This window comes from Poromitra crassiceps (assembly GCF_964638095.1).
Source record: "Poromitra crassiceps genome assembly, chromosome: 20".
Classification (NCBI taxonomy): domain Eukaryota; kingdom Metazoa; phylum Chordata; class Actinopteri; order Beryciformes; family Melamphaidae; genus Poromitra; species Poromitra crassiceps.
In genome coordinates this window covers 11,935,038-11,949,249 of record NC_139637.1, presented here as the reverse complement: position 1 = coordinate 11,949,249, position 14,212 = coordinate 11,935,038, and the positions used below count along the sequence as shown (strand labels likewise).

Sequence of the window (14,212 nt, the reverse complement as noted above, 5' to 3'; positions counted from 1 at the left end):
GTTGGCAGCTAGGAAATGCATAGCTTTAAATTGGAAAGCATCCAATCCCCCAGCTGTAGTTCACTGGTGGAATGAACTCTCAAGCTACCATACGTTGGATAACATTTACTACAAGAGCAAAGGCAGATTCTTAGACATCCCCAAAATATGGCAACCACATACAGAGTTTGACTTTAAGAACTTTTTACCCCAGTGTCATTAGGCTTATCAGGATAGGAGCTGAATGCATTGTTTTTGTTTGGTTGTTTGTCCAATGGCCTTGTTTGTTCTTGGATTATTGTGTATCTTATGCAGTTTTCTTGTTTTGTTTTGTTCTGTTTGGATGTTCTTTGTGGGGGATATGGGATATGATAGTCCATGTATGTCGTGTAAATACCTCATGTTCTTTCTTAAAGATACCTTTAGGTAGTCGACTAGTAAAATTCATCCAATGTCCTCCATTAGTGCTAATTTAATTTATTTATCCTGGTTGCTACTCCACCCTCTGCCGATCTGGGGAGAGCCGAAACTGGCTCCATGCTTCCTCCGAGACATGGGCAGTTAGCCAGCCGCTTCTTTTCACCTGACAGGGGAAGCTTCACCGGTAGGACATAGCACGTGGGAGGTTCACGCTATTCCAACCAGTTCCCCTCCCTCCGAACAGGCGCCCTTAACGACCAGAGGAGGAACCACATTAGCAACCAGGATATTGCATGTTTTGGTGAAGGGGCTTCCTATATGAAGGAAACCCCCGGGAGGCACGGGGAGAACATGCAAACTCCCCATTTTGTCTCGTCCAAAATCCATGGAGCAGGCCAGGAGCGGGAGCCTGCGCCCCTGGTTTACCCACGACATCACTCCTCTTTATGCCCACACTCAATAACATCCTAGCTTCTCCTCTCAATCCGCACTGAGAGAAAGCAGCACAGTGTTCGCACTCAGTCATTCGGAAAATACAATTATTCTCCCTCCCCTCGGCTGTGAAATTGCTGTACGACCGCTGTTAAACATGCCGCAGTCCTAATCACTGATAAGAGATGCATGGGGCCCTCCTCTGCCAATACAATATGCAAACGACGCCCTGTCGCTTTGCTGCTCGTTACGGAGCGATATGAGAGCCGCTTCCCTGCTCGTTACGGAGCGATATGAGAGCCGCTTCCCTGCTCGTTACGGAGCGATATGAGAGCCGCTTCCCTGCTCGTTACGGAGCGATATGAGAGCCGCGTGCTCGTTACGGAGCGATATGAGAGTCACTTCCCTGCTCGTTATGGAGCGATATGAGAGCCGCTTCCCTGCTCGTTACGGAGCGATATGAGAGCCGCTTCCCTGCTCGTTATGGAGCGATATGAGAGCCGCTTGCTGCTCGATATGGAGCGATATGAGAGCCGCTTGCTGCTCGATACGGAGCATTATGAGAGCCGCTTGCTGCTCGTTACGGAGCGATATGAGAGCCGCTTGCTGCTCGTTACGGAGCGATATGAGAGCCGCTTGCTGCTCGTTATGGAGCGATATGAGAGCCGCTTGCTGCTCGTTACGGAGCGATATGAGAGCCGCTTGCTGCTCGTTACGGAGCGATATGAGAGCCGCTTGCTGCTCGTTACGGAGCGATATGAGAGCCGCTTGCTGCTCGTTACGGAGCGATATGAGAGCCGCTTGCTGCTCGTTACGGAGCGATATGAGAGCCGCTTGCTGCTCGTTACGGAGCGATATGAGAGCCGCTTGCTGCTCGTTACGGAGCGATATGAGAGCCGCTTGCGAAAGAAAGGCGGTTCCTGCTGTGATCACGGCTCGGTATTTAAAGATGTATCCTCTTAGGTGGGTTGAGACATCAGCATGGGTAGATGTTGCACTGGTGTCACAGGGAAAGACGTTTGATACAGGGTCTCTCTGCTTGAAAAGATCATTGACCTTCCTAATGTCACCATCAAGGACATATCTGTAGTCAAATAGGGAATGATTATACTCATTTTTAAAGAGCCTCTAAAATATGTTTTTCTTCTTGTTCCTACAGTTGGATGCTTGAGCTTCACTGTGCAGAATGATTTCAATGACACTAGTCTGCTTAAAGTGGAGCATTTTTCTGTGCTCACTGAAAAGGCGATTTTCAACAAGCATTATTCGTGACATCACAAACACTGCAGCCAATCGCTGTCCAGTATTCAGCAGTTAAAGCCCTCGTTTGTATGCTTGTATGCTGTGATTGGCTAGTTCCGTTATAGATCACCCTGATTGGTTGCTTTGGGAATTTTTAATGCAGAAGGAGGGGAAGTCATTTTAAGATTTAACAAGATAATTGAACCTTTTTTTGCGGGAGAAAACCATCAGACACAAATTATTATTCAAACTAGAGTATTTTATATACGTCTTAAAACATGACTTTAGGAGGTCTTTAAAATTAAATATATTTTCATCACTGCAGTGTTTGGTTTGCTGTAAAAGCCAAACATGAACTCAAATGCATCCCTTCCTCACTGTGTGTGTGTGTGTGTGTGTGAGAGAGAGAAAAATATCAGGATCAACACAACAGTCTGCAGGAAACTACTTCAATCACGGCGTCTTGACGCTGTCAAACGAGTTCAAACACACTTAACACTTTCAAGTCGTTCTGACGGTGTCAAACGAGTTCAAACACACCAACACCTTCAAGACGTTCCAACAGTGTTACTCCCAGATGATGTGAACACAGCAGGAGGCCCAACCCAGAGGTGAGGGGAAGGGAAGCGCACATCATTACCTGTAATGTTGATGTCCATGCCTGTGAAAAACGTGGTCTCTTGAAGTTCAAATGCTTCTGTAACAGGCCAGTAATTAACTTGCATGTTGTGAAGCCAAAGAGGTAAAACGATAGCTGACAAGCAGAGCAGAGGCGTGACCAAGTCAGCCTTCCTCGAGTCCCAAGTCAGTGTCAAGTCTTGAGGAACAAGTCTCAAGTCAAGAAGACCCAAGTCTGAAATGTAGATTACTTTATTGATATTTTGATTACCAAGTCAAATCCAAAGTCATGTAGAACAGCAAGTCAAGTCAGAATAAATCAAGAAAATATCTAGGTATTTTCAATGCAATTATCAAAACTTGGTGAGAGCATCATGAGTTTGATTTCTATAATCAGTTTCAGCTTCAATAAATTCAGAAATTCCATACAAATTCTGAAAACGGTCCATCTGCTGCTCATCTTTCAATCCAAGTCATTTACACAAAGTTGAGATTTTAGAAAGCAGTCGTCAAAGTCAAGTCACCAGAACCCAAGTCGAGTCTCTCTAGCAATTCAAATTGTGAGCCCACCTCTGCTGACAAGCAATGAGGGCAACTCAGAACTCAGCATTTACAGCTAAGTACTTTTTCCCTTCTGCTCCCCTATAGAGCTGAACAGTCACGTGACATATTTTGCCCTGGAAGTGTTTGCCATTCATTTTCTCCAGACACATTTAAAAGAAAATCCTTAAATAACGAGTTTTAAGGCTGGAACCAGGCCAACCCGTGACCTGAATCATGAGTGACCATAAAATATTTCAGTTGGAGCAAAAAAAAAGAAAGAAAAAAAAAAAAGAAAATGTTTTTGCTCCAACTGAAATGTTTTATGGTCCCTCACGATTCAGTATGTCACGGGTTGGCTTGGTTCCAGCCTTAAAACTTGTTATAATGAGGATATTTCCAAATGTCTATGGGGAAAATGAATGGGAAACTCACTTCCAGGGCAAGAGATCTCACGTGACTGTTCAAGCTCTATTCTAGGGTGGATCTCCTCTCAGTCAGATTGCTGCTGTGCTCCACTGGCTGTTTCTGAGCATCATTCTCATCATGTCTGCACCTTGTGCAACGGTAGACGACTGCAGGCCGTTAATGAGATTCACACGCACAGACGGTTATCAATCTCACTCCCTAAACCGTGACATTAATCAAACAGACAAAACACATCCAAGGTCCAACCAGGGAATTTTATTAGCAAATGTTTTATTAAAAAATATTTTACATCCGGATACAAACCAACCAGACAAAGTAGGAGAGCCCGAGGGAGAGATGTCGGTGATGAGTTTGCACATCTCGCTGTTGTTATTATCGGTTATTATTTTTGCATTCTTCATCATCATCAGACAGTACTGCAGCTCCTACAAGCTGCACTCCTTTTGTTTCTACTGTGACATTTGAGCTATTATTGCAGGAAAAAACAAACGCTGCCACCTGGATCTGCGGATGGCTCAAGGTCATCATGATTGCTGTCTTGCTCAGATCGATAAAGACTTAAATCTGTTCTTAAATGGGAGTTAGGTGATAGATCGGGATTGGGATTGTGTGCGCTGGTCAATTCGCCTTCATGAAGTGTGTGTGTGTGTGTGTGTGTGTGTGTGTGTGTGTGGGGGGGGGGGGGTGTGATTAGAAGTTATCTAGAAGGTCCATGATCCTCTTCTGTTCGGCCTCTTTGAACTCCTCGCTCTTGCCGTCTCCGATGCTCTCGGCATACTCTGCGAAAGACACGAGAGAAAGACAGCGGATTAGTTGACTTCGACTCGGAGGTTTACGGAGACCACGAGTTCAAATCCCCGGCGCTGAATGAGCGGAGAATGTGAATAGGAAATTCAACGAGAATTTACCTTTTACATGACATTTCTTAGCAGATGCTTTTACCCAGAGCGACTCACAATGAGCGCAGAATATGCTTCAATTCCTACATCGCCGAAAATTACAAGCAATGAAGAATAAAGAGTGCAAAGGTCAGAGTCTAGGTGCCAAGGAGACAGAGAATGATCCTGGAAGAGGGACTTCCAAGTGCTGGGAAAATAGAATAGTAATAAAATAGGAGCGGAGGGAAAAGACAGATATCCAGAGTCCTTTTTTATATATTTGCATCTTAAGAAATGTGGAGTTATTTCTAGCACTGGACCAGAGCAACATCTATTCTTTCAACACATGTCTTACTGCGCTAACCAATAAATGAGTTAATAGATAAAACTACAAGGGCGAGGAATCCATCTCGTCGCGCTCCGAGCTCAATCAGCGCCCAGAGGCAGCTGAGGGGCGGGATTTAGCTGTGACGGCAGTGAGAAGCGAGGCTGCGATAGGACAGAGGGTTCATCCAATCACCTGCCAGGTATTTCTCTGAAGGTGCCCGCCCTTTTCCAAACGGTTTCCAGAGACGACGTCCCGGACGGTCCTGTGTAACAAACCGTCTGGCAGCGTCAGGGTAAGGGCAGTATGATATGCACATTTTGTGAGTTGGATCGGATCCATTTAATGGGCGCTTCCTTGGCCCATGTTACACCCTATAGATAAATTGATTTATTCTATTATGCAAACCCAATGAGTCCTCTTTAAGTTTTTAGCTCTTTTTGCAACTGCTGCGCCTGTTGCTTAATGCACTTTTTATACTCTTTTTTTTTAAGTTTTGTTGTGATGCTTTTAAATGTCCATTTTATTCTCTTCTTTTATTATTTTATTTTCCTGTCAACCATTTTATGTGAAGCACTTTGAATTGCCTCTGTGTATGAAATGTGCTATACAAATAAACTGGACTTGACTTCCACAAAGTATCATATGAAAACCGTTAGTTTTTCCGTAACAGACCGCACCGAAAACATAACCTCCCTGGCGGAACTAATCAAGTTGTAGTTTGTATTTCTAAGCATAGCGGTGGTATTCGTGGCTCTGGACTGAGAAGATTATGATTTCATACCATTTAAAATCATATGTTTGCTTTAAAAAAAGAAAGTGACCGGTGAATTTAGACATACACAAGACAGTTTCAGACCTGGACTACAACACCCAATATACTGCAGAGGAGTGCAAGGGTCAAAGTCACAGTGCTCAGACCGCAGACGTAACCGTCTAGAAATGTTAATAACAGGAAGAGCTAGGTAAAGAAAGAGTGAAAGAGAGAAAGAGTCAGGCAGACATTTCTTCCCAAATTTGTCATCACCATGATTAGTCAAGCAGTGTTTAGCTATCCTGTAGTAATCATAATTACTGGAATCATTACAATCATGAATCATGGTTATCCATGGATATTGCACACAACATAAGTGGCAATAATGATGCTACCCGTTGTTGTTGCTCTTCTAAGTGTGCCTACAATCCTAGTTATTTTCAGATCATATTCCAAATATAAAAGAAAAATCAGACAAGTGCATCAGCTTCAGGTGATGCCTGTGGAGGTAGAAGTTGTGAAATTGACTTGCACATTTTAACTGTGGCCGCCTCCTGAAGCGTGTCACTTCCACCACAGGTGACAGAAAACCCTGTGGCACACTATGCAATTCACTTTGTGTTAGTTTCTCTCGCGCACTGTCAAGCCACAGAGAGTCATATTCACGGTGATATACAGTATATAGTTCACAATCTGTTGTGTTTGACAGAAGAAGGAGAGGCCATTTTCAAATTTCAGCCCAACTGCTCTCACGACTCCATGACCTGACAACAGAAACGCACTGGGGAGAATACAGAACAAAGGAACGTTAAGGAACGCAACACCTTCTTCTTCAATAACTATTCCACCGGCATTATGCTGGACAACCTACTGTAAGAGACTTCTCCAATGTTTCCCTCCACATGGACCGGGAGCAGAGTCCCATGGCTGCAAGGTCTCCTGAGTCAATGAGCCAGACTGACAGTGCTCTGACCCAATGAGCCAGACTGACAGTGCTCTGACCCAATGAGCCAATGTGGATGGGAAGGAGGGGGGGAGGGAGAGCCACCTTTCAGGGGGGCACAGGTGCCACCCTAGAGGGATGGGACTGCAGCCCGTAGTAGCCTTGTACGCCAGCACCGGGGATTTGAATTTGATACGAGGGAAACCCCTGACAGCCAATGTCGCGAATGCAGGAACCGTTATGGGAGTGTTATGGGACAGATAGCTATGCCCAAAAAAAAGATGCAGGATTTTGACGTTGACTGGGAAAAGCAGGTAAAGAGATATCAAAACGTGGATAGAGAGAGCCTCAACAAAAGTATAAAATACAGATGCACGATGATATTGGCACGTCATTAGTATGGGCCGACAAAGGCTGTAAATTGAAACGTCGGCATCGGCCTGAAACGAGCGTTTCTGCTGATATGACACGCTGATAAAATGACACTTTAATTACAAATCTAATATTCAATGCTTGACTAACTGCTCCACACTGTGTCGCTGGCGTGAGGGTGAGCAGCGCACAGCTATTGTCAGGATGATCATCAAAGCCTGTTTACATAGGATGAATCTCAGTTTTGTTTGAAATAAAATGTTACATTAAATTTATTTTTGCATGTTTTACATCGTCTAAGTTGAAGTAGTTTTCTTATTTTTCCTAGTGAAATGAGGACATTTTGAAAAGCTCTGTATTTATGTCTGCATGTGCCAGTGGGCCATCATGATAAGAGTAGGCACGATAACGTGTTAATTCCACTACAGGAGAGACTCGATGTTCTCTGAACTTATGTGGAAAACAATGTGCGCATATATCTGCATGTGCAATCGGCCAAAAGAGTTGGAAAATATCTGCATATCAGATATCGGCAAAAAATCCAATATAGTGCATCTCTAATATAAAAACCTATAGCCTCTTTCATCCCAGCCTGTCTTTGCACATGTGTGTGTGTGTGTGTGTGTGTGTGTGTGTGTGTGTGTGTGTGTGCCACCATGTCTATAAATGGCAGTGCAGTCAACCACACAGACAGAAAGGTCAGCGACTCGGTGACTCCTCAACTCTCTCTCTCTCTCTCTCTCTCTCTCTCATCTTTGGTACTCTCCTCCTGCTGTCGCCCAGGCAACGCAGCAGCAGGGGACAATACTGTACTGAGCCTCACCGTGACTCATTAAGTCACTGCCTGCGCTGATCCGCCACGAGTGGGAGGAGAAGCTTCCTGGAGCTGACTCACTTTGCACAGCGTTCAGGCAGACTGTAGAGCCACACGGCTTCACACATCGTGGCCCGTTTTCACCACCGGATCCATGAGCTCAGATGACATCATGGTGGGCGCCGTCTGGGGCAGTGTCGAGCTAAAAGCCAGACACAATTGACACAATTGGCAGTGTTTGCGGGTGGGAAGCCCGTGGGGGGGTGGAGTCCTGGTCGCTGCACTGGCACCTCCTCTGGTTAGGAGGTGGCGCCTGTTCGGGGGGAGGGTAACTGGGGGGGAATTAGTGCGATCCTCCCACATGCTACATCCTGCTGGTGAAAAGAAGCGGCTGGCAACTGCACATGTATCGGAGGAAGCATGTGCTAGTCTACGGCTCTCCCCAGATTGGCAGAGGGGGCGGAGCAACGACCAGGACATCAGGGCAATTGGCCAAGTACAAATTGGGGAGGAAATGGGAGAAAAAATATGGAAAAAGAAGTGATACAAATTTGAAATAAAAAGATGGCATCATGGTGTGTGAAGGTGAAGGACTTTAGTCTCCTCACAATTATTTCAAACAGGTTTAATTTTTATGAGTCATGCCTGGATGTGAATTTATGAATCCTAGTGCAGGCATGCATGGCCCCGCCCTACCCTGCCTCTGATTGGCTGGGCCTGACGACGATACCTTCGCCCTCACTGAAAGAAGAGGAAATGTTTGATGCAGCCTGTCTGAAAATGTCGTTAGCTGTTCATGGTTGTGTTGTTACATGTCAACACTGTCAACAGGGAGACAATAGGGTGCAGAAGAGTGGGTGTTACATTACGCATTATCGTAAAGTTTAATTGTTAACTGCCTGTTCTGTGTTGTTGCTATGGCTCATGCTGTGCACTCACTCATGCATTCATGAATACATATTTTTGTATGTTTATTATAACCATCAGCGTCCATCGAATTTGTTTGAACAGGTGTGATGAATGAAATGGCAGTCTACCCACTGATCATTGAAAATGGCGATCTGGTGTTAGTGAGGCCATTTACACCTGGCACCATCATGCGTTTTCTGTGATAAGATTGCAATCAGATTGTGCTTGACCACTTGAAAGTACAGGTGTAAACGCCCCCAAGAGACATTGAGGAGGGATTGCGATCCGATTGGCCAAACCACCTCCGGAGGTGGTCAGGGACGCATTGTGACCACATTGAACACAAGTGTAAATGCAATGTGTCCTCTCAATGTGTCGCTGGGGAAACATTCACGGCAGACTCTAGCCACATTAGTGAAAGCCATGCTCATGTTTCCAGCACAGTTAGCCGTTAGCTCCAGGGCTGTTTCTCATTCAGATAGCTAAAGCCATGTTCATGTTTCCAGCACAGTTAGCCTTTAGCTCCAGGGCTGCTTCTCATTCAGATAGCTAAAGCCATGTTCATGTTTCCAGCACCGTTAGCCTTTAGCTCCAGGGCTGCTTCTCATTCAGATAGCTAAAGCCATGTTCATGTTTCCAGCACAGTTAGCCTTTAGCTCCAGGGCTGCTTCTCATTCAGATAGCTAAAACCATGCCCATGTTTCCAGCACCGTTAGCTGTTAGCTCCAGGGCTGCTTCTCATTCAGATAGCTAAAGCCATGTTCATGTTTCCAGCACAGTTAGCCTTTAGCTCCAGGGCTGCTTCTCATTCAGATAGCTAAAGCCATGTTCATGTTTCCAGCACAGTTAGCTGTTAGCTCCAGGGCTGCTTCTCATTCAGATAGCTAAAGCCATGTTCATGTTTCCAGCACAGTTAGCCTTTAGCTCCAGGGCTGCTTCTCATTCAGATAGCTAAAGCCATGTTCACGTTTCCAGCCTCGTTAGCCATTAGCTCCAGGGCTGCTTCTCATTCAGATAGCTAAAGCCATGTTCATGTTTCCAGCACAGTTAGCCTTTAGCTCCAGGGCTGCTTCTCATTCAGATAGCTAAAGCCATGTTCATGTTTCCAGCACCGTTAGCATTTAGCTCCAGGGCTGCTTCTCATTCAGATAGCTAAAGCCATGTTCATGTTTCCAGCACAGTTAGCCTTTAGCTCCAGGGCTGCTTATCATTCAGATAGCTAAAACCATGTTCATGTTTCCAGCACAGTTAGCTGTTAGCTCCAGGGCTGCTACTCATTCAGATAGCTAAAGCCATGTTCATGTTTCCAGCACAGTTAGCCTTTAGCTCCAGGGCTGCTTCTCATTCAGATAGCTAAAGCCATGTTCATGTTTCCAGCACAGTTAGCCTTTAGCTCCAGGGCTCATTCAGATAGCTAAAGCCAGGTTCATGTTTCCAGCACAGTTAGCCTTTAGCTCCAGGGCTGCTTCTCATTCAGATAGCTAAAACCATGTTCATGTTTCCAGCACCATTAGCTGTTAGCTCCAGGGCTGCTTCTCATTCAGATAGCTAAAGCCATGTTCATGTTTCCAGCACAGTTAGCCGTTAGCTCCAGGGCTGCTTCTCATTCAGATAGCTAAAGCCATGTTCATGTTTCCAGCACCGTTAGCCTTTAGCTCCAGGGCTGCTTCTCATTCAGATAGCTAAAGCCATGTTCATGTTTCCAGCACAGTTAGCCTTTAGCTCCAGGGCTGCTACTCATTCAGATAGCTAAAGCCATGTTCATGTTTCCAGCACAGTTAGCCTTTAGCTCCAGGGCTGCTACTCATTCAGATAGCTAAAGCCATGTTCATGTTTCCAGCACAGTTAGCCTTTAGCTCCAGGGCTGCTTCTCATTCAGATAGCTAAAGCCATGTTCATGTTTCCAGCACAGTTAGCCTTTAGCTCCAGGGCTGCTACTCATTCAGATAGCTAAAGCCATGTTCATGTTTCCAGCACAGTTAGCCTTTAGCTCCAGGGCTGCTACTCATTCAGATAGCTAAAACCATGTTCATGTTTCCAGCACAGTTAGCCTTTAGCTCCAGGGCTGCTACTCATTCAGATAGCTAAAACCATGTTCATGTTTCCAGCACCGTTAGCTGTTAGCTCCAGGGCTGCTTCTCATTCAGATAGCTAAAGCCATGTTCATGTTTCCAGCACTGTTAGCCGTTAGCTCCAGGGCTGCTACTCCTTCAGTAGTGGGAATGGTAATTTTTGCATTTCATTTTCACTGAATAAAACCAACAAACAAGCGAACAAACGTTCCCTTACATCTTATTTGTAGGCCGGGGCGTCGCTGTAGCACCACAATGCTTCATTTAATGCCATGTTGCCACACATTTGACCTTTATCAAATAATTGCTGCTCCTGCGAATTTGGATATTGCACTTGGCCATATTGCGACGTCGATAATATTTCGATTACCACTTGTGCTGCGCCAAGTCGCAAACCAACACACGCACGCGCACGCACATGCACACAGTCTACTGTAATATGTCAAAAGTGTCACATAAAAACATACACACACAATATGCAGATAGGATCACAGAGGAAACGGAACAGGCACTTGTGTATGCACGATGCATACACACAATCTCTCTCAAAGGTACGTTCATGTAGAATATTGCACATGTAAAGAATATGCATATCAAAGAAAACACACAAGGAAGGACATGCTCGCACAGGCAAATATATGGAGAAAGATAGACCAAGGACAAACACTGTATACACACACACACACACACACACACACACAAACAACACACAATCACTTTAGCATGCTGTAAGTCTCCTGTGACGAACACAGCAAGGACATGCACACGCACACACATGCAAATATACAGACACACCAACACTCTCAGGCACAAACTGAGATACATCCCCCCCCCCCCCACACACACACACACGAGTGAGGACTGGAGGATTGCCACGCGGCTGGCACCGGCGTGCATGACTGATAGCTGTATCTGCGGCGCTACATGTCCCTGTGAGGAGCCAGAGGCTGTGTGAACCTCCAGCTTCAGCCAACGACGATACGCGGGAAAGGATGTCTGTCACACCACGCCGTTGGACAAAACAACACACCTGCTAGGTGCTCCGCGACAGCGAGCCATCACAATAAGACACACAACCATCTTTACAAAGGGGGGGGGGGGGTGTACGAGTGAGTGTCAGCCTCCGCTCCTCTGACAGTGACGATGTGATTAGCTTACACGCTATTTGCGGGCGAGGACACGCGTCTCTAGACTGTTTTCCCATCTAGACGCCGCTAATGAAAGCATACAGTATAAGGTCATTTATTTTCTCTTTATAAGATGCTGTATTTTTGTCCCTGTTAATTAGTTTGATGTATTAATTTCAAAGTCTGACTATTTTCTGATCTAGATCTTCCTCTGTGCTGCTGTAACCATCTATTTTCTTAGGGCCACTGTGCCTATTTTCAAACAGCTGTGTATGATTACAAAAAAAAAATCAGTAGTATTATGCAAATTAACAATGAACACTGAGATCTCCCCCATTCATTTGCTGACAAAACTGCTCCAAATGACCTCATTATGACATCATTTGGAGCAGTTTTGCCAGCAAATGAACGTGGGAGGTCTCACAGAGCTCTGGTTCAAGCCCCTCTCCTCTCCCGTCTCTGGGGATTGACCCGGAACTCCCCCACCAACATCCTTTCATAGCCTTTCACATGAAGTCCTATGATAGGAGAGCAGCTTACTGTAGATAGCGCCACCCTAAGTCTTGAGGGAGGTATTACACAACTTCTAAATTCTCTCCATGGGTTTCTGTACTGTGAGTAAATGTATAAAAACACAGCAGGCCCACATTGAATAAGAGCATGCAGGTGAAACTGTCCCTTGAACAAAACTTTTTTTTACAAATTGCATTTTTTTTAACGTTATGTTAGACAAGTTCGCCCAGGCCTTAAAAAAATGCTTAATTAAAGAACAAATGAAGAAGGACATTATTCATTGCACTTAATTATAAAGAAGAAAGGAAGAATGACATTATTTAACTTAATTATATTCCACCACAGCCATGATGGTGAACAGCATGGGTTTGCTGTCAAGCAGCGGTGACTTTTAACAGCATTTCCCTGTGAAAAGTTCCTCGCCGGGGTGAAAAAACAGTGAACAAACTAATAAGAATCCTTTTAGGGGGGGGGAGCAGCTGCTGCCAGCCCAGTGAACAACAACATGTTTCTCTTTAACCGTGACGTGAGGTGTTTGTCTTCTGAGAGGCTAAAGAGCAGGAGAGGCTCTCAGTCTCTTCTGCAGGGAGGACACTTGGATCAAACCTCGGGCCACGCAGCAAAATGGTGCGTGAGGGCTGTAGTGGAGGCTAAACGCACATAAACGCACCTTTTTAAATACAACATACTGATTTACTCACCTTTTATGATGGTTTATGCACTTGTTATTGTACGATTGTTAATCGCGGATGTCCTCGGGGCCTTGTGGGCTCGTTTTTTTAAAGCTATAGTGAAGCTACAGGTGTTATATGAAACTAGAAGACCTAAGACATCTATTGGTACCAACCCTGCCATGCTAGCTTGTCGGCAAGGGGGCTAAATAACGCTCAGGCAAAATCAGGCAAAACTTTGGCGAGCAAAACCTGGCATGAACATTTTCAAAGGGGTCCCTTTTTACCTCACCTCAAGATATCTGAATGAGAATGGTTTCTGTGGGTACCCATTACCAATCTAATAATAATAATATATATATTTTTTTTTCAGATTTCCCACCCAGTTTCTCCCCAATTGTACTTGGCCAATTCCCCCCTGCTGCCCCGGTCGCTGCTCCACCCTCTGCCGGTCTGGGGAGAGCCGTAGACTAGCACCAATGCTTCCTCCGACACATGCGCAGTTGCCAGCCGCTTCTTTTCACCTGACAGCGGGGGAGCTTCACCGGCAGGACGTAGCACGTGGGAGGATCACGCTATTCCCACCAGTTCCCTTCCGCCCCGAACAGGCGCCCCGACCGACCAGAGGAGGCGCTGCTAGTGCAGCGACCAGGACACATACCCGCAATCCGGCTTCCCTCCCGCAGACACCAGCCAATCGTGCCTGTATGGACGCCCGACCAAGCCGGAGGTAACATGAGGATGCAAACCTGCACCCCTCACGTTGAAGAATAATAATAATAATAATAATGATAATAATAATGAATTATATATTTATAGGGATATGATTCGGTCTCATTTGTTCTAGTCTCATATCTAGTCTTGTGGGCGACTGAAGTTGATAGTCTTTACATCCTTTTGTATTATAACGTGTGAGAGAGCTGCTGCAGACGTGTCTAGTTGAGTCTCATAGTGAAGTGAAGTGACTCACCTCTCATGATGTGGCGCACCACTTTGACAGAGCCTCCTCTCAGGTTGAGGATTTGATGCACTCTCTGCTGCAGCTAAACGGCCAGAGGCACAAAGCACAGGATCAGCACACCTCTTTCATCCGTATGGGACCATAATATGCCAGCAAAACTCTCGATATGCATTGGGAATTGCATTCTCAAGAGTATCCAGAGTCGTGATAATG

At 45.4% G+C, this 14,212-nt stretch overlaps 1 protein-coding gene across 2 annotated transcripts in view; it reads right to left on the bottom strand.

Moving 5' to 3' along the window:
* Positions 1-3,895: 3,895 nt before the first annotated feature.
* ctnnbl1 (catenin, beta like 1) overlaps positions 3,896-14,212 on the bottom strand; it is an 89,216-nt gene continuing 78,899 nt past the window's right edge. For both annotated transcript variants that reach the window (XM_083656366.1, XM_083656365.1), the window contains 2 exons: positions 14,009-14,081; positions 3,896-4,439 (listed from right to left, as the gene is read on the bottom strand). In XM_083656366.1, the coding sequence (XP_083512492.1) occupies positions 4,351-4,439; positions 14,009-14,081 (162 nt within the window). In that variant the 3' untranslated portion in view covers positions 3,896-4,350. The remainder of the gene's footprint in view (positions 4,440-14,008; positions 14,082-14,212) is intronic.